Here is a 23,027-nt window from a genome sequence, read left to right on the forward strand (position 1 = left end):
AATAATTTTTAAATTAAATAATCATATCATTCATAATATAAATAATTATTATTAAATAATCGTATTAGATAATGTTATAGTATTATATTTTAAAATTAAATTTATTCTTATTGTTAATATTATGATCAATTTATCTTACTGTTTTATTTTAGTGATTTATTTATTATTTTTTGTTATTATTAGTAATTTATTTATAATCATTAATTATTATGTTGTGGTCAAAGAAAGACAGTAAGACCGAATATTAACCACTTTACCAAAATTTATAGCTGACAACAATGATACAACTCAAATTTTTTAAATTATACAACAGTTCAAGTATCATGTTTCGATTGCTATATACAACAAAAACAATTATTGCTCCAACAAAGAATCAAAGACAACCTTCACTCGAGAAGCAAGACTTTATTGGATTAAGAGTTGATACTACAAAAGTCATGAGCGAAAAATATAGTGTTTTCATGCAGGAAATCTGAGGGAATCGAGGAACCATCTAAACGAAACTAAATAGTGCAGCCTTAAATCCAACAGAAATGGCAGAAATGCATGAATACACATCAAATCTACTATATAATCAGTAATTCAGAATCTCAAATCCCAGAAAGTTGAAAAGAGAGAAAAACCACAAAAACAAACAGTTGTAGCCATATTAAACTTTCTCAAATTTTCTACCTGAAGATAAGTAATAAAGGCCTGATACATACATAAAGCAGACACAAAATCAATTAACCATCCTCCAACTTTTAATCCGTGGTCATAGGTTGGCTCATGCAGCACCGGAAACGAGCCTTTCTGACATTTGTCAAGATCTCAGTCTCTGCAACCTCGAGCATTCTGACTACTTGAGAGAAGGAGGGCCGGACATCGGGATTGGCATCCCAGCAAAGCGTCATGATCTGATTTAGAGCAGGAAGGCAATCATTTGGGATGGTGGGTCGAACGCCTTTATTGACCACGGCAAATGCAGCCTGCACGGCAGTCATGTTCTGGAAAGGAAGCATTCCAGTGATTAGCTCCCACAGCACAATCCCGAAGCTATAGACGTCAACTTTCTGTGTGTAGGGGCGATGTTGGATCATCTCCCTGTAATTTAAGCATTGCATTCCATTAAAACACTTGCAAACGAAAAGAAAATATAAAATCTAATCCCAAGGTATTAAATATCTCAGTACCGATCCAGGTATTCAAGAAATTGCAACCAAACAGCCAAAAAAAATTTAAAAAATGATTTTCCTTTCCAAATTGTCTTACTCACAGAATTCCAACTACAGCGGCATTTAGGAAATAGCTATAATGAAATTTTTTGTAAACTTGAATCCGGTTAAAATTCAGAGAACTTTAACGACATTTTGCAGTTTTTAATTCTTCACGAAACCATTTCAGCATAAAAATAAATCAAAACAACAAACGTTGTCACCTTGTAAAACTAACTCAACAAACTACAAAACTAATAACCAAAATAATATAATGTGACCAGGTTTCAAACTGCCGGCAATGCTTTTGTACTCTTAGAAATCTATAAATAATTAATTTTACAAGTTGCAAGCAAGGATAAGTTATGATGACTCTCCAAATGACATGTGTATTGTGCTGCCTAGCATGCTCCAAAAAATTGCAGCTGCGATCAAAACTTTGGGGTTAAATGGTGCCATCTCACCAAAAGCCATTGACTTAAAATCCAGTCAGCCCCTCGACTCTATAAGAAAATATACTTACCAAGTCCTGTTCAAACATGCAGCAATATACCCAGATATTTCAAAATGGTCGTAATCTAACAGTTACGCACCGCCCATGTGAGTATCCATTTTTCACCAATTCCATTATTGTGGAATCCGAATGTACACAAGTCCATAAAAAAATAATTGTGCCAAAACCAGAAATATATTTCTGGAAGTTTATTTCCTTATTTTTCATATATAATGGTGTTCACATCACTTAATTTCTTCGAAAAATAAATACATTGGTTTCAGAAAACATGTATATTCGTTGGATACATAACTTGCACTAGAAACCTACAATTAATATCATTCTACCACAGACAAAATTTAATGAAAATCAGCGATAAAGGTTAAGTCAATGTTATGGGCCTTGTTTTGAGGCAAATAGTGGGCTGGATCAGGGAGGTATTTGGGCTGGTTCAAAATAGGACGTATCAAGAATAAGCAAGTGTGAAATAAAAAGGAGGGGAGTGAGTTATTTAGAGTGGAAATAATTTGTCATAAGTGAGTTTTACCTTGAGAGAGAGGGGGTAGGATAAAGGAAATTTTCTTCTTCCCTGATTTAGTGGCATTCTAATCGAGACTAACATCTGGTTTCCAGAATTTAATATCAATATATTTTGTATATTTCTCTACTGCCTATTTTGTGGTCGTATCAGTCAATCTTTAAGCACGAGTACAAACATGAGTATTCATTATGAGGCTTAGAAAGACTACCACTTGATATTTAATTAATGAATATTATTACAAAAGAAAAAAGATGCAGAAAAGGGATAATATTTAAGAAGTCCTGGTGGTTGATTTGAAAAATGCATGAAAACTTGAATTTAGCATCGCAGGACAGTGCACCATAATTAGGGTGCTACAGTTTAACTTGAGCTCTAGAGATAACAGCGGGTGATTGTGCCATGATTTTGCAAAAAATTAGAACAGGAGTAAATTTCTATATTTTGCAAATTATACTAAAAATATTAGGTAAAAAAAATTATATAACATCTTACAAATTTTACTAAAAATATTTGGGTAAAACAAATGATTAAATCTATACAATTAGATAATCTAAATGCATTCATTGTACCAAATATTTTTAAAAGAAAATAATACGAGTTCTTCAAACTTCTGCACGGTTCTAATTATGTACCATAATGAATGTGAAGAAATATATCATAGAAACATTGTGATTTGGTTCTTCCTTGCATAGTTGCATATCATTTGTAGAGCCGCCAAGGTTTCTTCAACATATGTGTTTGTTGAAATACCAAATTTAAGATGAAATGAGAAACACTATTTTTATCGTGAAACACAAAGGCCAATTTAACAACTCATAGATGCAGTAACTGCTTTAGTGGTAACAATACATTATAAACCGATCACTGGACAAATTGACTGATTGCAAATCTTTAAATTAAATAAGCTTTTTTCTACAGTACAAAAATGTCAAATAAAACAGAACCGACCATTTTGTATATCAGAATTGTCAGTATAGTACTTTACTCAAACTGCTCAAGACCTCTAAATCCATCCAAGTGAACCAACAACTTTCCCTTCAATCTTAGGATATTAATTGTTTGATGGACGAGAAACTTTTACAAACTAACTGCGTACTAGAGCTGTTGAACTAGTAGAAAATTCAATGGATTGCTCTCAAAAACTTACAGTTCAAGAGTAGAAAACTCGCAAAATGAGAACCGCAAGCATATACAAACATGTATTAGAGATGAAAGTCCTTTCTATATTTATTTTTTATTTGGGGGATGGAAGTGGTTAGCTGGAAAATTATACAGGCAATTCACAATTGACTGTACCTGGGCATACACTAATGCAGCTTGCTAAATTCTAACAGATATGGTAAAACACGTTATCAAACTGAAAATGAATTTGCAAATAAGTACCATGATGCAATGGCTATGGCTTAACTTTCAATAATTTTTTATAAATAAAATGTATTCATAAATATGCATGCATTGGATTAACCTCAATGAAGGTTGAGAAGAAAAAAACTTCATGCTACAAAAATAGAAAGCATATAAAATATACAGGAAGCCAGTAACCAAATTAAAAAAAAAAAGAACCACTCAACGAACAAACAACTCCTAAGACCAAAATAGAATAACCAAACACAAGTAGGAAATCAGAGTAACAAAACTTACGGGGCCATCCATCGATATGTTCCTGTCTCAGGTGTCATTCCTTCAGTTTGAACCTCAATACGAGCTACACCAAAATCTGCAATCTTAATGGACTTGTCAGCAGATATTAGAAGATTGTCCGACTTCAAGTCTCGATGAATTAAATTCAAACCGTGCACATATTCCATCCCTCTTGCCACATCCAAGGCCTGCTTTACAGCCAATTTCAGGGGTACAGCACGGTTCTGTCGCTTTGCCAAGAATTGACGGACTGAACCACCCTTGGCATACTCAGTCACTATACACCAGACCATGGGTTTGCGACATGCACCAATAAAGCGGACAATGTTGGGATGCCTCAACCTTGCCAACATCATCACCTCCTGTTGAAACTGTTGCTCCATAAACTGTGCCCTCTCAGCATCATTCTCTGGTTTCTCCAGAAGCTTTATAGCTACATCCTCATTGTTATACACGCCTCTGTAGAGCTTTCCAAAAGCCCCCTGAGCAAAAGCGGGCCCCATGTTGAGCTTCCTCAAGACAATTGTCCACTCGTCATAATTACCAAGTCCCTCTGTGGGATATCGATGGTCCATCAATGCTTTAGCAAGGGCATCATTACTCAGCCCTTGAGAACCTTTACCGTGATTGACACTAGCAGCGACAGAATAGTTTTTTACATGCTTGAGGCCCTGGTGACCCAAAATACGAGTGTGAGAATCATTTGATCCAACACTGCTATCCATGGACATGGCAACAGAGCCTCCACCATTGCTCATCTGCAGGCTACCATAACTATCAATGGACATATTTGACCCCTCGTTCAGCTTGTGATAAAAATTTTGAGAGAGATCGTAATAGTCATGGCTATTGTTTAGGCCAATGATTCCACCAAATTTCGGACCCTCCAACATTTCTTACTTTTATCAACAGTTGACACAGCACAGAATCTTGGAATATCTTTTTAAATTCACTACATCAGCATTTCCCAGCAAAAACCTCTCTCACTGAAAACCTACTGAAGAACACAAAAAAGTATACTCTGAAACTACGCAATAATTGTATGTGAAATAAGAAAGAGGAGGGGTAAAATCGAGATAAAAAAGATTGAGAACCGAAACTACATAATCGCAAACACCTTCAAAACCATCAAGGAAGCTTTCCGAAGACAGTAAAGTATGCACCAAGATAATATGATAAGTTCATCAAAATAAGCATCAAATCCACACGCATCTAAAAGTAAACTTGATTTATCAAGCCTCAAATCAAATTCCCATAAACCCAGAGGTGGTCCATCAAAAAGTGACGCGTTCAGCGCCCAATTACTAATTTACAACTCATTCCATACCCTTTTCTTGGCTTACTTCATTGCAGTAAACATAAGTTGTTGCATCGTCAAAATTTCACTTCCCAGAACATAATTCGATAAAGATTCAAACTTTAGCACAAAACCCAGAAGGATAAATAAGTTTCCCCGAACCCAATCCACGAACAATCAAGCCAGCTAAAAATCCTCCCGGGGTTAATCCAGAAAAACACTTGTAGGAAACGATAAGCTCACAAACCCTAAGTGATCCGATGGAAAAAAAGGAATCAGGCATCAAAACGCACCTCGATCGGGAGTGCTTGACTTTACTCTCCCACTTCGGCTTGACCAAAACAGAACACAACACAAACCTCCAGAATCCACCACTGAATTCACGAATCCTCCCCTCTTCGTCCACCTGCACGCAACACAGATCAACGGCGGGAGCCCAGAAACACGACGTCCCGTCACCAGGGCCAGTCCTAGATAGAAAAAATGGAAGGAGAGAGAGAGAGCCCAATTGACCCAAAAATCACAGCAATGGGATATTGGAAATGTATGCAAGCATGTTATTACTTCCTTCCGTGTGAAATGCTATAAGCCGCATCGGAACCGTTGATTTTCGTGACCACGAATGATTCGACGGCAGAGATGGAATGTAAGGCACGTAGCATCGGGTAAATTGCTTAACCGAGCTGGTCAATGGTTCCACACTCGTGGGGCCCAGTAAAAGTGGACTGCATAAAAGGTACAATTAATACAGCATAAGTACACCGTCAAGAAGGATGACCTTACCTTTTTTCCGATCTAAACAAAGGTTCTGTCACAGGATTTAATTAGTTGATTTTAAAGAATTTGGTGGACTTCACGTATGAATTGGTGGATCCTGTATATATGTGGTTAAAATTGGGTCTTTGATTTTTTTATGAGAACAATACCCCATAAAATAGGGTGAAATATTCTCTAAATTAAAGTGTAGAATTGTCAAAATAGTACATTGGACGTGACGATAATCAAGACCGCAAGCGCCAAATTTTAGTTACATCAAGGTAGGCTCGCAACCCGTCGCAACCAACCAATTGGTAGGGTTGCTGTACAATTAACAAGAATAAATAATATGTGATTAATATAAATTGAAATTTGTAGCTGATTATCGTAAGTTAATGTTGAACAAATACATATATTTGAGAATGTTGTTGGACATATTAAATTCAAATAATATTGAGTAAGTTGATAGTAAATAGACATGTGATTTGCAATTAGTTTTTCGTTTTGCATGTGTGTGCTTGTTAGGAAAGTTGATTTATTAGATAGAATCCAACTCAATGAATTTGGGTTTAATTTGAGTAAGAAATATCTGCTCGAGTTATGACTCGATTAGTGATGCTAATTTTAAAATAATTTGTCGAAAGAAAAATTTGATAAGATATACATACATTCATATGTAAACGTGAGAGGGTAATGATAAATTGTCCGCAATTATTCGGGGACAAAACCAATTTATTCCTCTTACTTACATGAGCTAAAAAAATTGTCTCAGTTATGCTTTTAAGTTACATTTTATTCTTTAAATTATCGATGATAAACCATCACTATTGATTAATGGAAAAATGACGCATGGGAATATAAGAAGATACCACGAGGATTTTTAGTCTCCTAAATTTGAGTAGACGAAAAAATTGTGTATACGTATATTTTTTCCTATTGATATTCAACAACAATTTATAGTCGCCATTAAAAAAAGTCTACATTGTATTAGCTAGGGGAACATCACTTTTTACATATGAGAGATGTGAAAAAAATACAATTTTAGATTCGTAAGTTTATATTTTCAATTTTAGTCATGTAAATTTTTAAAGTTTGATTTTTCATATGATAACTTATTATTTTTTTGGTCCGAATTTAGTTCGGTTCGTTTCATTTTAATTAGTTCAAATAATCACAATTATCATCTCATATAATCAACATGACAAAAACTCGTGTGAGACGGTCTCACGAGTCGTATATATTACTTTTTATGCTAAGATTATTATTTTTCATTGTGAATATCGATAGGGTTGACCTGTTTCACAGATAAAGATTTATGAGATTGTTTTACAAGAGATCTACTCAATCAACATATACCAAATTAAATTTTAAATATCTCAGTAATTAGATATTGACCATATAGGAGCGATTTAGACCACTGTGATTTATTAAAATCGGACCTATTTTGTTTACTAGTTTCATCCCAACATAATTCATACTATTCCGTCTAACCCTTCTACTCCCTTCTACAAACTGTTCTTCTCTTTTTCTATTGTTTCCCTGTGCCTCTTCCGAAACAACCAGAAGAGGCAGTTTCCATCGGTCCGTTACCTTCAAACTCTCATAAAAAAATAATTGTTTTATTAAGTTCACTTTGATTATTATATTTATATGTTTAATATCTATTGTTTCCATAAAAAAAACTTGTCTTATTTACTTATACTGATTATTAACATTTATCTGTTTATTATCAGTTTTAGCATTTAACATTGCTAAAGTCTCTTGCATTTTAAAAATCATAAATATTTTTAAAAATATTTATTCATCACTTTTAGATATTTTTCGATCCTAACAATAAATATTATATTTTGCAATTATATTGTAAAAGAAGCTGGTAGTCGATGTGACTGTGTGTGTACTGGTTGATATAATGTTTGATTGAATAAATTGTTTGCAGCAAATATACGCAGTTCAGGTCAGCTGGTCTTGCCAAGTCCTTCACACTCTTCGCTCTCTCGCGAAACCCCAGATCGATAGCTACCCGAGTTTCGATTTCTGGGCTTATGGATTTTGCTTGAATTATCTCATTTTGGGGATTTGTTGAAGATTTGTCGGTATTGAACGAGGGGATCGACCTCGATGTTTAATCCCAAACTTGCTCGAGTTTTCTCCGTGATACTGATTTACCTCGTGGTGAGTGGTCTTTTAGCTATCAATTTATCTAGTTTTTTTTTGTTATTTTTATCTCGTGTGCTGCAATTCATTCCTCAACTGTTTATTTTATTGGAATCTATTAATTTTTCTCTATTTGGATTATGGGACATCCCCCTAGTGCTTATATCAATGTGTAAAATTTTTGTATATGGTTTTGTGCTCAAGGTAATTAATTGCATTGTTTGGTAAGATTCAGATAGAAGTTGATGAATTATTGGTATGGTTTTTATTTCAGCTTTGTGGCGTTAGGTCAAATGGGTCTTCGTTCGAGAGACGTAAAAGTGTCAAATCATCAGTATTTTCTCTGTTCAACCTCAAGGAGAAGAGTCGGTTCTGGAGTGAATCTGTGATACACAATGGTATGTTTTTCTTTTGGTGACCGGTCGATATTTATTTGTCATGCATATGTTTGCATGCGTGTGTTGAAGCGCAGCTGACGTTTAATTTTAATTATGATGCCATTGGAATTTTCTGATGATCCAGATTTTGATGACTTGGAATCCTCCGATATGGGCAAACTGAGTGTCATCAACTACACAAAGGCAGGTAGTCATTTTGTTTGGCAATACATCTCTGCAGACATCAAGCTCAATTCACAAGCTTATATCAGTTGAACTTTATCTTGTCCATTCTGATTGAAATTTTTTATTATTGTTCCGTTGATGAAGCTGCTACTCCTTGAATTCAATGTCTAAGTTTGATGTCACCTTTTTTGTTTTAGATGCCTAAGTTATTTATTCATGTGAAGTTTGTTGGGGGGGGGGGGGGGGGGGTGGAGGGTGGTGTTGATGGTTATTGGTTGTTAAAGCTCTCAAATATAGTGAAATTTCGGGGAGGCACAGCCTTGAGATACAATTTTTTTGAGAGGAAACAAAATTTTATTGAAAATATAATAAAGATTACATTAACGGATAAGCAATCCGCATGTTTACATAAAGTAGAGCAAAACTTAAAATTATGACATCAATACATAATTCCAATCCCTAACCAAATCTGCTATTCGGAGGTCTTTATAATCTTTGAGCACAGTCGTCCAAGTAGCAACCGAGAATTTTATCTTTTCCTACACTTGAGGAATTTGTTCCGATTTTTCTTCAAAAATTCTTGAGTTCCTTTCCTTCCAAATTGTCCAAAAAACGCAATGAACAATCATGTACCAGAATTTCAAATGTTTTCTCCCTGCACTCCAGCCCGGTTCGTAGTAGAACATATCTTTTGCCTTCTGCGGAAATGACCACATGAAACCCAGGTTCATTGATCACAAGCAACCATATACTGTGGGAGAATGAGCAGTGTAGAAGTAGGTGGTCCTGTTCCTCTTCATTATCCCTACAAAGGCAGCACCAATTCGGCCGCAAGTAGCAGCCAGGCCATCTACGTTGCATCGAGTCACAAGTTTGCAGTTTATCCAGCGCCACTATCCACGAAAACACTTGTACCTTTGAAGGTACAGGTACTTCCCAGATATATCGAGTAAAAGAAAAGGGCAAAGGCCTCGCAAGTGTGAAGAAAGAGTTATAGAAAGAGCAAACAGAAAACAAACCCGAAGACTCCCCCACCCACCTCCTATAATCCCCAACACCTCGTTGAATTCTAACTGACTGAAGAATACCCATAAGATCTACAAATTCCCCAATTTCCAACTCACTCAGGTTTCTTCTAAATCTAATATCCCAAGAGGATACCGAATTGGTACCGGCCGACAGCTCCCCTATGAAGAAAACAATCGGTTTATTGGTATGAACAGACACAAGAAAGAGAGATGGGAATCTAACACTAAAAGAGATGTCCCCCACCCACACGTCCTCCCAAAAGCGAATGATATTTCCTTCCCTGAAAACTCCCCTAACCAAGTGTTGAAAAGCCGGGAAAGAACGGGAAATGCACTTCCAAGGACTTCTGAACGTTGTTTTTTCCGCTAACCCCAAGTCCCAACCATTCTCATGAAGGCCATATAGACTAACAATTACCTTTTTCCATAATGTGTCTCTTTCCACCGACCCTCGCCACCACCATTTCCCAAGAAGCGCTTTGTTTCTCAAACAAATCTTACCCATTCCCAATCCTCCTCTATCCCTTGGTTTACAAACTTGCTCCCACCCCACTACATGGCATTGTTTTTCCCCATCCGCTCCATGCCAAAGAAAATTCCTCATGATTTTTTCCATCTTAATAGCTACTGTGTTAGGCACTATGAACAGTGACATGAAATATGAAGGCATAGCACACAAAACCGCTTTAATCAAAGTTAGCCGACCCCCCCTTGAAAGAAAAGATTTTTTCCAACTCGCCAATTTTTTGGACATCTTTGAGAGTACCGGGTCCCAAAATCCCATAGTCCTCGGGTTCCCTCCCAAGGGAATTCCCAAATATTTAATCGGCCAAGCTCCCGATTTACAGCCAATGATTCCTGCAAGTTCAGTAACTTCCTCAACCGATCTGTTCAAATCCAGCAGCTCACTTTTATCCCAATTTATCCTCAATCCCGAGTGAAGGCCGAATTTTTTGAGAATGTCCACCAATACCAGTAAGTGCTGCTTCGATTGTGTGAAGAACAAGGTATCGTCAGCGAATTGTATGTGGGAAATTTGAATTTTTTGTCTGCCAACCTCTATACCTTGCACAATATCATCCTCTTTTGCCTTCTCAACCATCCTACCCAACGCATCCACAACTAAATTAAATAGAAAAGGCGATAATGGATCACCTTGTCTTAGTCCCCTCTCCCCTTTTATTTTTCCCCGAGGTCTTCCATTAATGAATATCGAAAAAGATACATTAGAAACACAACCCATAATACATGTCAAAAGTGATCCTTTGTCTGCAGCTGAAATTTCAGATGTCAGGCTAGTAATATTGGCTTCCTTAGTTGATTGAATTGACCTCATTCCAAGTGACTACTTGTACTTGGTTGCGCGTGTATTTATCCATGTCATGAACTTGTGGCATTTTTTATTTTAAATTTTCAACTATTTTCAAATAGCTTGCTGATATTTATCTCCCAAGGTAACCTATATCAATGCCCATTCTAGTTGGCAGTGCAATGCAAATTGTTAAAATATAAAAACATTTTGAATCGGAAAGATTGTTCGTTTTTCATATAGATTTGTCAGTATCTAGTAAATGGGGCTTGTATGAGGTGCTGAACAATCCGTGCTTAATGTACTTCCATAAACCTCCAGAAATGAGCATATAGGTATGGAGGTGTATGAAAAGTTCATTTCTTTTAAATCTGGAAGGAAGGTTTATAACATATTAGGATTCAGATTTAGGAGCAATATACCATTTGCATTAGCAACTTAGCTTTGATTTCTTTCGCCAAAAACTCACTGGAAACAAATGAGGACTTACTTTTTGCTGCACAAGATATCAGTATGTTAGTTTCTTACTGCATATTTTTTTAGAAAGGTCACCATCACTTCTTGTTTTTTTTTATATTTTTTATGTTTTACGTGCTCCACAAATTGATCAAAGTCCATATAAGCTGGGAGACTGTATTGCTTGGGATTCTGTCATTTACTCTCTAGAGACCCCGATTCATAATCTAATCTACAGTTGATCCGATTTTCTGTTTCTAGCATGTTTATTCAACGGCTTCAGTTTTACTAATGCGAGCAATAATATTTTTAGTTGGACATGATTGATTTTGCGCCATAAATATGATGAATTTATTTCATTTATCCCCGATCAAAGATAACGTTTTCCTATACATCAGGCAACATTGCAAATTATTTGAAGCTTTTGGAAATTGACTCAATGCATCTCCCAGTCCCTGTAAATTTCATATTTATTGGATTTGAAGGAAAGGGGAACCAAGGTACGTGGGGACGTTAAATTTTGGAGTTTTGAATCTCCTTGAAGTTTCTAGAACATTTTTTTTATTTATCTCCAACTTTGCCCTTTTTCATTCTTCAGAATTTAAGCTAAACGCTGAAGAAATAGAACGCTGGTTCACAAAAATCGATCATATATTTGAACACACCAGGATTCCACAAATTGGAGAAGTTCTTGCGCCTTTCTATAAGATTAACGTTGATCGAGAACTTCACCACCATCTTCCCTTGATCAGTCGCATAAATAACAAGTACTGTCTACATGGATCATTCAATTCTGATTTTTCTTGTTCTACAATCTATGTAACACATTTCGAACCTTTGATTTATTTCTTCTAGTGGGAGTGCATGTTGTTATCGAATTATTTTATCTTAAATACTCTTGTAGCTTCTCTGTCCATGCCATTGAAATGGGAGAAAAAGTCACATCCATACTTGAACGTGCGATTGATATCTTCGGCCGCAAGGATGATGTGTCCATTACCAGGTATTTAGTGTTCCAGGAATTAGGTGAAATTTATGATCTTTTAAATTTCATGCCATAATGTATCTCCCTCATTTTTTTTTATTTTGTTTGTCATCAAAGGGATGATAAAACAGGTTATTGGCAAGTTGATGTTGATATGATGGATGGTTTCTTCACCTCTCTTGTCGAGTATTTACAATTGGAAAACGCATATAACATCTTTATTTTGAACCCAAAGCGCGATGCTGGAAGAGCCAAGTATGGCTATCGGTGAGTATATAAATAACAAATCTCGAGGACTAAAATCATCCCTTTGTCACTTTTTGGTGGTGTTATAAATTTATTTTGACATTGTCATCATATGCATGCTGATTGATGTGGGGAGAATCTACAGAATGACCCTTGAAGAAAGAATTTGATATCTATATACGATGAGGGTTTTGATTGATGTCACATTACATGGGCATATGGCAAACTGGGTTTATTTCATCCACATAACTAATCTGCTATCTCCTTTTATGTTCTGTATCTGTCCAACTTTGATGGCGCGGCATTTGAAGCGACAAATAAATTTTCCTGCCCGTAACTGGCAAACGGAAGAACTTCACATTATTAATGAATATCTTAAGTTGGAATTAGCCGTAGCTTAGTTACAACACGAAAGATGCCACCAACATTTACTTTATCCATTTAGTTATTAGAGTTATAACTTTATATATATCCATTTTTCAAGATTTTTTAGTGTTACATGATATTGACTGAAAATTAATTTCCCACTTTCTTCCCATGAAGACAAAGAGGTAAAAAAATTTGAGATTAAAAAATTAAATTGGTATTGTCTGCTTCATTCTTCATATAATTAGCCGTTTCAGCTAGTTATGCTAATGTAAGCATCACATTCAATCATTATACATGATAGATAAAGGCCAAAATAGTCCTTGGCATACATTGATGCTTGGAAGCGTGTCCCCGAACATTGTTTTATATTTTTTTTAACAAAAAAAGACAGCGTCTTTTGTATAGCCTGGAATTGTTTATTGACTAAATTCACTTCATTGTTTCTGCCTTAATAATATGTGATACATATGATGGTCCTTTTTTTTCCTTCCTGTTTTGGGTTTGCTTATTTTTTCATTTTGATAATCCAGGAGAGGCTTATCAGAGAGTGAAGTAAACTTTCTTAAGGAGGTATGCCATAAAATATTTGGTGCCCTTTGCATGATTTTTTTCGTTATTTTCTAAATTAGAGATTGATTACAAACTATAGATTATCCTGTTCCTATTTGATGATGCTTATATAGAACTTTTCCCCCAAACTTGAAAATTTTCACATTTTACATTTTCTTAATTCTTTTTTTTTTTTTTTTTTGATAAGAAACATTATAATTTAAAAATATAGAAGTTCAGAGTTACACAACATTATGCGGACAAGATATCCGCTACAGAAAATAAATACAATAAAACCAAAGACTCCTAAGAATTCCGGTCAATGAAAAATAAAATTCCAATCCCTATATAACTGCGATACACCAAGGTGTTTATAGTCTTCTTGTAAAATCGCCCAACTAGCCACTCTCAATTTAATTTTGTCCCATAGCTCCTCGACCGTGTCCTCCTTGTCTTCGAATATCCTTTTATTCCTTTCCATCCAAATAGACCATATTATGCAATGTACTATAGTGTACCAGAACCGCTGATTTTTCCTGTCATTATGTAAGCTCGGTTCGATTATGAACATGTCTTTAGACTTCTCCGGCATTACCCACATCAATTCCAGCTCCTTTATCGCCTTATTCCAAATCTGTTGACTGTAATGACAGTGTAAGAGCAAGTGATCTTGATTTTCTTCAGCACAACAACACAAACAACACCAAAGAGGTCTTAAAGCACATGTAGGCCATCTTCTTTGTATCATATCGCAAGTCTGAATTTTCTCCAACGCCACAATCCACGAGAATACTTGCACCCTTGGCGGGACAGGTATTTTCCAAATATTCAAGAATAAAGAAGTATGAAAAGATTCATGCGACTGGAAAAAAGAATCATAAAAAGACTTCATCGAAAAAATCCCTGAGGAGTCCCCCAACCAGATTTTGTAGTCCTCTACCCCTATCTCAATACGAACATTTTGTAAGACGCCTAGCAACTCGGTAAACTCACACTCTTCTTGTACAGTCAAATTCCTCCTAAATCTTAAGTCCCAGCGATGATCCCCTGCCCCATCCCTAGTGGCAGTCTCTACGAAATTTGAGACTGTTTTATTTTTAAGACTTGAGATTGCAAACAGAGAAGGAAAACGAATGAAAAAAGGTACCCCTCCCACCCACTCATCTTCCCAGAAACGAACATTTTCTTAATTCTTAGTTAGTGTATCCTATGTGTTGTGTCTTGAGCAATAAACCCATTTCTAGTTTTCTGCTAATTCTTCAAGTTCCGGCTATTTATTCCGAAACATGTGTGCAATGTGCTTTTCATCACATTTTATTGGATCAGCCATGATGGGATTGATTTCTGCAGAATAAGACGTTGCAAGAAATAATTCTTCAGTCTGGGAGTATTGCTTTAAATGTTCCCGGTGTGTAAAACTTATTTTGAAATCCTTTTTCTCCTTTCCTATTGGCCAGATAAGAAATATTTTGTGTATTTGTTTATAATCTTGTCAGATCCTAAGAGTGAATCCTAGAGAGAGAAAAATTTGAAAATGCTCCCTCTCCTACCTAACGTCCAGTCAACCGGCTTCTCCCTTCTCCCAACCAGCACCTTCAACTATTGAGCTTGGTCGTTTAAATTGTTCCCACTCACCGGCGCCGGCCGGTGGCCGACGGCGACTTTTACCCGCATCTTTTCATTGTAGTCGGTTCCGTTAAGCCTCTCGGTTGAGTACATTCCTTCGAAATGATTATGAGAGAACATTACCGTAGGGCTATGGCTTTAGAGGTCCGAATAGAACAAAAATTATTTCAAATCGCACTGGGTAACAGGGGAGATTCAATTTTCTTCACGGAAAGAACTCGACAAGCGAGTTACACGCTGGAAATTGGCCGGGAAAGTGCCCACTGGTTGAGGAAAATTATGGGCGAACATATTACCAACCCCAAATCGCAGATGACGTTCCACAGACTCAGAAAGGGGGAAGTGGTTATATTAGTGCAAAAGTTTGTCAACTCACGAGGAAGTTATCTTCAAGTTTCCAAATCTGAGCGGTCCGGTAAGAAGCAGAGAATCATAATTCCAAGTGGACTACATGAGAAAGGCTGGAAATCACTGGTCTTCTTTATCGGGAAAATCCTGAATAACGGCTTAGGGGAAGGAGTAAAGTATATGAATGGCAATCAAAAATATCGTCAATCTCTGTTCAGTGATAAAACAAATCCAAGGCCTAATGGATCAGAGAAGATCGATGCACCTAAAGAACTCGGAAAGTGTTTGACTAAAGATTGGAACAAGGCACTGATTGTCACGAAAGACTGCGTTAATAAATCCTGGGAAATGGTAAAATCAGCACTTGGTAAGGCGGTAGATATGAAGATTGAGATTTTCCCGTTCAAGGCAAATCAAGCATTGTGGTGGCCAACTAGGAGAGAAGATTTTGAGTTTTATTTGAAAATTGGAAAGTGTTTCCTGGATAAGGGTATTTCCATTTCCTTTCAACAGGGAAGGACTGATACCAACACCATAGAGGAAGTCTACGAATGTTGTAACAGCTGGATCAGGATTGTGGGGTTACCATGGGATATGTGGACGACGGAAATGCTACAAATCGTGGGGGATATGTGTGGGGGATTGGTGGATATTAGCCAAGATACTATGTTCCTAAGGGATTTGGCAGCTGCTAAAATCAAAGTGGTGGGATTAGAAGGGGGATTCATTAAAAGTTCGTTGATATTTCAATCGCCGAGGGGTCCTTTGAATTTGCGCATTTACGTAGACTCAATCAACATCCAGGCTTATAAGGTTTACGAGAAAAGATCCTATGCACAGGTACTCAGGGAAGGTGCTCGGGGAATAGCTGGGTGGAGCAGAGTCAAAAGGCCTACTGGGGAAGAACATAGTCCCGGAATCCAAACAGATGAAGGAACAAATACGATGACCAAAACCGAAAATGAAAATACTGCAGTCCATGGGGAAAAAGGAAAGCAAATTAGCAACGTAAGTCAGGTGTCTGCGGTAGGAGAGGAAGCTTTCAACCACCGAAATTGCAATTATAGCAACACAAAGATTATTCAAGGGATGGAAGTGTTTTTGGGTAAAGACTATCAATGTTACAAAAAAGCAAATTTAGAAGATCAAAAGGGAAATAGAGGATTGGGATCAGCACCAGTGCGAGGAAGCAAACAAATCAAGATACTCAAAAGGCTAACTCCGAAAGATTTGGATGATTTCAACAAAGAACAAATACAGTCAATGAAAGATAAAGAAAATGTGCATACATGCCGGGCAAACAGACCAGAGGTTGTCTACACTAGAAGAAAATCAAAGAGAAACATTCAAACGGCAGTACATCAAGATCCTTTCAGGGACGATCAAGATGATACTTTGGAGGTCAGGGATTTTCAAATGAACCATAGCAGTGGCTCTGAGGATGATAGCGATTCAAACGATATGGGCTCTCACATGTCAATAAGTTCTGACTCATCCACACACACCGGAGTGGGGCTGGAGGACATAGGCGATCTCTTTGCATCACCTGCGGCTAAGGCTCACAACAAAATCAATTCTTCTCAATCTCAATCTTCCGAAAATTCAATTCCTAATTCGGTTTTTCTTAATAATTCTGGGGTGGGAAGGGTATTAGAGGCCGAGAGAGGTTTAGTTGTTGGTGACAAGTCGGGTATGTCAGACATAAAAATCCACGAGGTTGATAGGGGAAGTGTAGGGATGGTAGTGCCCGAAACTGTTGGAGTGACAGATTGTTTGGAATTAATGGGAATCAAAAAGACGGAGATTGGGGTAGATTTGACAAAGGAAGGATGTTGTGCAGTGGGAGGAAAATTTTTCAAATGAAAATTGTGTCTTGGAATATAAGAGGTGGTGGGTCGGCAACGAGACGAGGTTTCATTCGAGAATTATTAAGGAAGGAGAAACCAGATTTGGCTATTCTCCAAGAAACAAAAAAAGAGTTCATAGATAGGAAATTTATCGCAAGTGTGTGGAAATCAAGGTTTGTTGATTGGGTTCATTTATCATCCATTGGATCTTCGGGTGGTATTCTGGTAATGTGGGACCCGAGAGTAGTTACGGTAACAGATAATTTGATTGGAGAATTTACTGTATCGATATGCATAGACAAAAATAATGACTTAGACAGCTGGTGGTTTACAGCCGTATATGGACCATGCTCACCAAAAAATCGACAAAAATTCTGGGATGAAGTGGCTGGACTGAGAGTTCTTTGTGGGGAAAGGTGGTGTTTGGGAGGGGATTTCAATGTTGTGCGATATTTGGTGGAGAAATTCAATAGCCACACACAAACCACAAGCATGGCGGGATTCGACATGTTGATACAAGAATTGGAGTTATGTGACCCCCCATTGATAAATGCAAAATATACGTGGTCAAATCTGCGGTCCACACCTATTTGTAGTAGGCTTGATAGATTTTTGTTCTCGAGAGGATGGGTCGATTTATTCCCATTTCAAAAACAATCTGTTTTGCCTCGTATTACATCGGATCACTTCCCAATTGTGCTGGAAACACAGAAACTTAAATGGGGGCCTTGTCCATTCAGATTTGAGAATATGTGGTTGCAAAATAAAGAATTTAAAGCAAAGTTTGATGGGTGGTGGAATAATAATCATGTTCAAGGATGGGAAGGTTATAAGTTCATGAGAAAACTAAAGATGATTAAGGAAGAGATCAAAGTTTGGAACATCGAGGAGTTTGGGAATATCGAGATGAAGGAAGCAGATTTTCGCAACAAAATTACATCACTGGATGAAATGGAGAGTGAGGGGAGGATTACTGCGGAAGGGGTGGCCAAAAGACTGGAAAAAAAATGTGAATTGGAAGAGTTGTTGTGTCAACGGAATAGAATGTTTCACCAAAAAGCAAAAATTACTTGGTTAAAAGAAGGCGATCGCAACACAAAGTTTTTCCACTCCGTGCTAAATCATAGGAAGACAAAGTCAATGATTACCAAATTAGAGTTGGATGATGGTAGGGTGATTGAAGATGAGGGTCAGATAGTTCATGTTATTGTCGATTATTTCAAAGAACTGTACAGCACAAGACCAGTGATTAGATTTGGGATTGATGGAGTGGTATGGGGAAACATTGATAATGACATGAGAGAGGAGCTGGAAAAATCTTTTTCACTAGAGGAGGTTAAGAAGGCAGTTTTCGATTGTGATAGATGCAAAGCGCCCGGGCCCGATGGCTATACTTTGGCTCTTTATCAAGATTGCTGGGAGACAGTGAAGAGCGACTTAATGAGAGTCTTCGAAGAGTTCCATGAAGGGGGAGTCATAAATGGGTTGACAAATGAATCATACATATGTTTGATACCAAAGAAAAATGATTCGTTGAAGGTCAGAGACTTTAGACCCATAAGCCTCACAACAAGCTTATACAAGATTGTTGCAAAGGTTTTGGCTACTAGGTTGAAAAAAGTTTTAGCACATACACTTTCAGAAACTCAAAATGCATTTACCGAGGGGAAACAGATTTTAGATTGTTGTTTAATTGCGAATGAGTTGGTTGAAGAGGGTAGGAAGAAAAAAAAAGATGGTTGGGTTCTGAAAATTGACCTTGAAAAAGCATATGATAATGTCGAATGGGATTTTCTGGATTTTGTACTACAAAAAAAGGGATTTGGGGAGAAATGGAGAGGTTGGATGAGAGGATGTGTTTCAAATGTGTCATTTTCTGTTATGATCAATGGGAGACCGAGGGGGAAATTTAAAGCGTATCGAGGACTTCGACAGGGATGTCCGTTATCACCTTTTCTGTTTAATATGGTGGTCGATGTTTTGGGAAGATTGGTTGACAAAGCAAAGGAAGGAAACTTTATCAGAGGATATGAGGTGGGCCGAGAGAAGGTTGAGGTCTCACACATACAGTTCGCGGATGATACTTTGTTCTTTGTGAAGACGGACGAACACATAAGGTTTCTGGTCTTGATTCTGAAAGCTTTTTGTGATATGTCAGGACTGCGGATTAATTGGGAGAAAAGTGCTTTATTGGGTTTAACTAAAGAGGTAGTAGATGGGGAAGATTTAGCCGCAGAAATTGGATGTCAAAAGGAAAGCTGGCCGATAAAATATTTGGGAGTCCCTCTAGGGGGTAATCCAATGACCACCTCATTCTGGGAGCCTATTATGATTAAGGTTTCTAGGAAATTGTCTACTTGGAAAAAGGCATTCTTGTCAAAAGGAGGTAGAGTGACCCTTATTGCTTCGGTTCTTACAGCCTTGCCGATATATTACCTTTCTCTTTTTAAGATACCCAAAGGAGTGGCGGGGGAGATGGAGAAAGTCATGCGAAATTTTTTATGGGATGGAAATGATGGAGATTCACATTGTCATATGGTGAGATGGGAAAAAGTGTGCCGACCGAAGGAAAAAGGAGGATTGGGCATTGGGAATTTATGTTTGAGAAACATTTCCTTAATGGGGAAATGGTGGTGGAGATTCAATGTGGAAAATGATACATTATGGAGGAAAATAATCAAGAGTAAGTATGGGCTACAAGAAAACGGATGGGATGCGGGGTTGGCTAAGAATGTGACTTTTAGATGCCCGTGGAAGTTTATTTCAGCGACATACCCGACTTATCACAGACTTACTAAACTAGTGGTTCGAGGGGGGAATAGAATAAGGTTTTGGGAGGATATTTGGGTGGGGGAGTCATCTCTCAAGGATTTGTTTCATTCTTTATTCCAGTTATCTTTGTCTCACAGTTATCCTATTGATCATTTTGCTTTATTTGACTCATCAACAAACTCTATTTCATGGGATTTCAGCTTTCGTAGATCTCTCCGAGAGGAGGAGATCACTCAATTAACTTCGCTTTTGAGAACCTTGGAGGGTGTGAGATTAGCGGTAGGTGTTGATGATCTCAAAAAATGGGAAGGGGATAATTCTGGGATTTTCACTGTCAAATCTTTCTACCACTCTTTTTTCAAAGATTATAATAATCCAGATCGGTTCAAGTTCTACAATGTCATTTGGAAAATAAACATTCCTTCCAAAATTCAGATATTCTCATGGACAGCGATTCTCTCGAAATTACCGACAGCCGAGGTCATGCAAAAGAGATTACCTACTTGGTCGCTTTCCCCAAACTGGTGTGTGTTATGCCGTAACCATGAAGAAACACAAGATCATCTGTTCGTTCATTGCAGATTCACTTATGCTTTGTGGGCAAGGGCTTTACAAGAATTGAAGTTGCTTTGGGCTACACCGAAGACAACTCAAGACTTATTCCACACTGATTTGGGCCGACTGCTTGGCAAAAAGGGGAAAATTTTCTGGAAAATGGTGGTTCATGGAATTACTTGGCAAGTGTGGTTGGAGAGAAACAAGAGAATTTTCCAAGATCTTGAGGAAAATTCAGATGATTGTTGGGAAAGAATAAAATTCAACACGGCAAATTGGACTCGGTTGGATAAAAACTTTGAGGGACTGTCTACTTTTGATCTTTTCAGAAATTGGCATTATGTGTATTGCTAGAAGCTAGAAGCTTATATAGCTACGATTAGTGAACCTCTAGTCCACTTACTGTAATTTTTAATTACCATTATTAATAAAATTATGTTTCTTATCAAAAAAAAAAAATAATCTTGTCAGATCTTGATAAAACAACAAGACCCTTGTATGAAAAGCATCCAATGGCAAAATTTTCCTGGACTTCAACTGAGGAGACTGACACGGTGCGTCATATTCCTCCTTTAATGTTTGATGATATTGACATCTCTGGGACATAAATTGGGATAATGTTTTATACCCTCATACAGATATTAGTTTGCGACTGCACAAAATGCAAAGGAAATTTGAGCTTTTTGACTGCACAAAATGCAACGGAAATTCTTTTAAACGATAGATTTTGAATTTTGATTGATTGGTAAAAAATTGCAATCTGCAACAATGGAAGTTTTTCACCGATCGTATCAGCTTTGATCATTTTCCGATCCTTGTTAAATTTTCTTTTTAAGTGCAGTCATTGAGGATGTTTTTTCTCATAATGTTTTAATTTATATGTGGCAAAGCTAATTCTTATGAAATGACCAGAAGGTTTTATATGTCTTTCTCTGTATTTTGAGGAAATTATAGATTTTTCTAGTTTCTATGTCATTTCACTGTACTCTTTTTCAGATAGAGTGGTATAATAGATACCTGAATGCATTGAATGACATTGAGAAACTATATCAAGGGAAAGACACAACTGAAATGATTCAAAGCAAAGTTTTGCAGGTACATTTTATCCTTGATTTCTTATTTTGTCACCGGTATCGCTAATAAAGACAAATGTTAATGCTAAGAAAAGAAAGATGCTTGAATATGATAATGCAATGTCAGAAAAGATCAGATTCTGGATGTTCTCATGGACATTTTGTGATGGAGTCTTCTAATCCGTTTTTATTTTTTTGTTTTTTATTTTCCTCAGTTGCTAAAAGGGAAAAGTGAGGATTTGAAGTTCATGCTCCAGAAAGAGTTCAAGTCAGGGGATTTCAGTGGTTTTCACTCTTAATGCCTTACTGATACATGGATTGGGAAGCATAGGTGAATTCTCACTCTTCCCCCCAGTTAGTATTCACCTTCATTTTGAATAGTTAAATTTGAGATAATTTTTATATTAGGTGGGCATTTATTGACTTGACTGCGGGTCCTTTTTCTTGGGGACCTTCGGTTGGCGGAGAAGGTGTCCGCACAGAACAAAGCCTACCAAATGTGGAAAAAACCATTGGCGCAGTCTCAGGTATTGTGGTCAAGTGAATTTATGTTTGATGAGGTGTAACTGGTCAAATCAATTACTCTTTTGGTAATGGCTTTTCTGCCTGCTAATTTTCATGATGCCATTGATTTCAAGTGGAACATAGCATCTGGCTTGTTTATGTACCTCTGCAAAATATGGAATTTGACTATTCTATATTGCAATAGAGCTTGCTTTATTTGAAAATAGACATAAAAGTATTTGGACAATAAAAACCTTTTTGGTGTGGCTTATGAGACTTTAGATTTATCCAGTCCCCTTGTATATTTTTCCAAGTTTGGTATTGGTCAAAATTTAGGACATTTTGCTAGTTATTGATTATGGATAGTGAACACATCACTCTGTCTTCAACTCGTCTGATTATCACAGTATTTCCTATGCATCTAGAAATTTCAGAAGACGAAGCAGAAGATCGCTTGCAAGAGGCTATTCAGGAGAAATTTGTGGTGTTTGGTGATGTATGAATTTTTTTTCTGCTATTTGATTCCCATATTATGGAGTTTTTTTTTTGAGGATTTAGTTGGCATTACCTTCTAATTTGTTCACTGAATATGCACGATAAAATTGCGTAATCATCTAGTTTTTTTTTCTGATACTGGATAAAGCTTTGAACTCATTTTTAACCATCATAGGTATCAATCCCACCTCAAAAGTAGGCATATATACCCCAGATATAGTAATATA

The 23,027-nt window shown here is 37.0% G+C and overlaps 1 protein-coding gene and 1 pseudogene across 2 annotated transcripts; one reads left to right on the forward strand and one right to left on the reverse strand.

Moving 5' to 3' along the window:
• Positions 1 to 543: 543 nt before the first annotated feature.
• On the reverse strand, positions 544 to 5,707 carry LOC140825811 (serine/threonine-protein kinase STY13-like). 2 transcript variants are annotated; one of them, XM_073187784.1, is made up of 3 exons: positions 5,459 to 5,707; positions 3,869 to 4,862; positions 544 to 1,083 (listed from the first exon to the last, which is right to left on the reverse strand). In XM_073187784.1, exons 2-3 carry the CDS (start codon positions 4,759 to 4,761, stop codon positions 744 to 746), a joined length of 1,233 nt encoding a protein of 410 aa, XP_073043885.1. In that variant the 5' UTR covers positions 4,762 to 4,862; positions 5,459 to 5,707; the 3' UTR covers positions 544 to 743. The 2 variants fall into 2 exon arrangements, with proteins under 2 accessions (XP_073043885.1, XP_073043884.1); XM_073187783.1 differs by having other exon boundaries at positions 3,869 to 4,865.
• A 2,119-nt stretch (positions 5,708 to 7,826) lies between these two features.
• Positions 7,827 to 23,027, forward strand: part of LOC140825810 (uncharacterized) — a 32,364-nt pseudogene continuing 17,163 nt past the window's right edge.

Source organism: Primulina eburnea, chromosome 3 (genome assembly GCF_022965805.1).
Source record: "Primulina eburnea isolate SZY01 chromosome 3, ASM2296580v1, whole genome shotgun sequence".
NCBI classification, from domain to species: domain Eukaryota; kingdom Viridiplantae; phylum Streptophyta; class Magnoliopsida; order Lamiales; family Gesneriaceae; genus Primulina; species Primulina eburnea.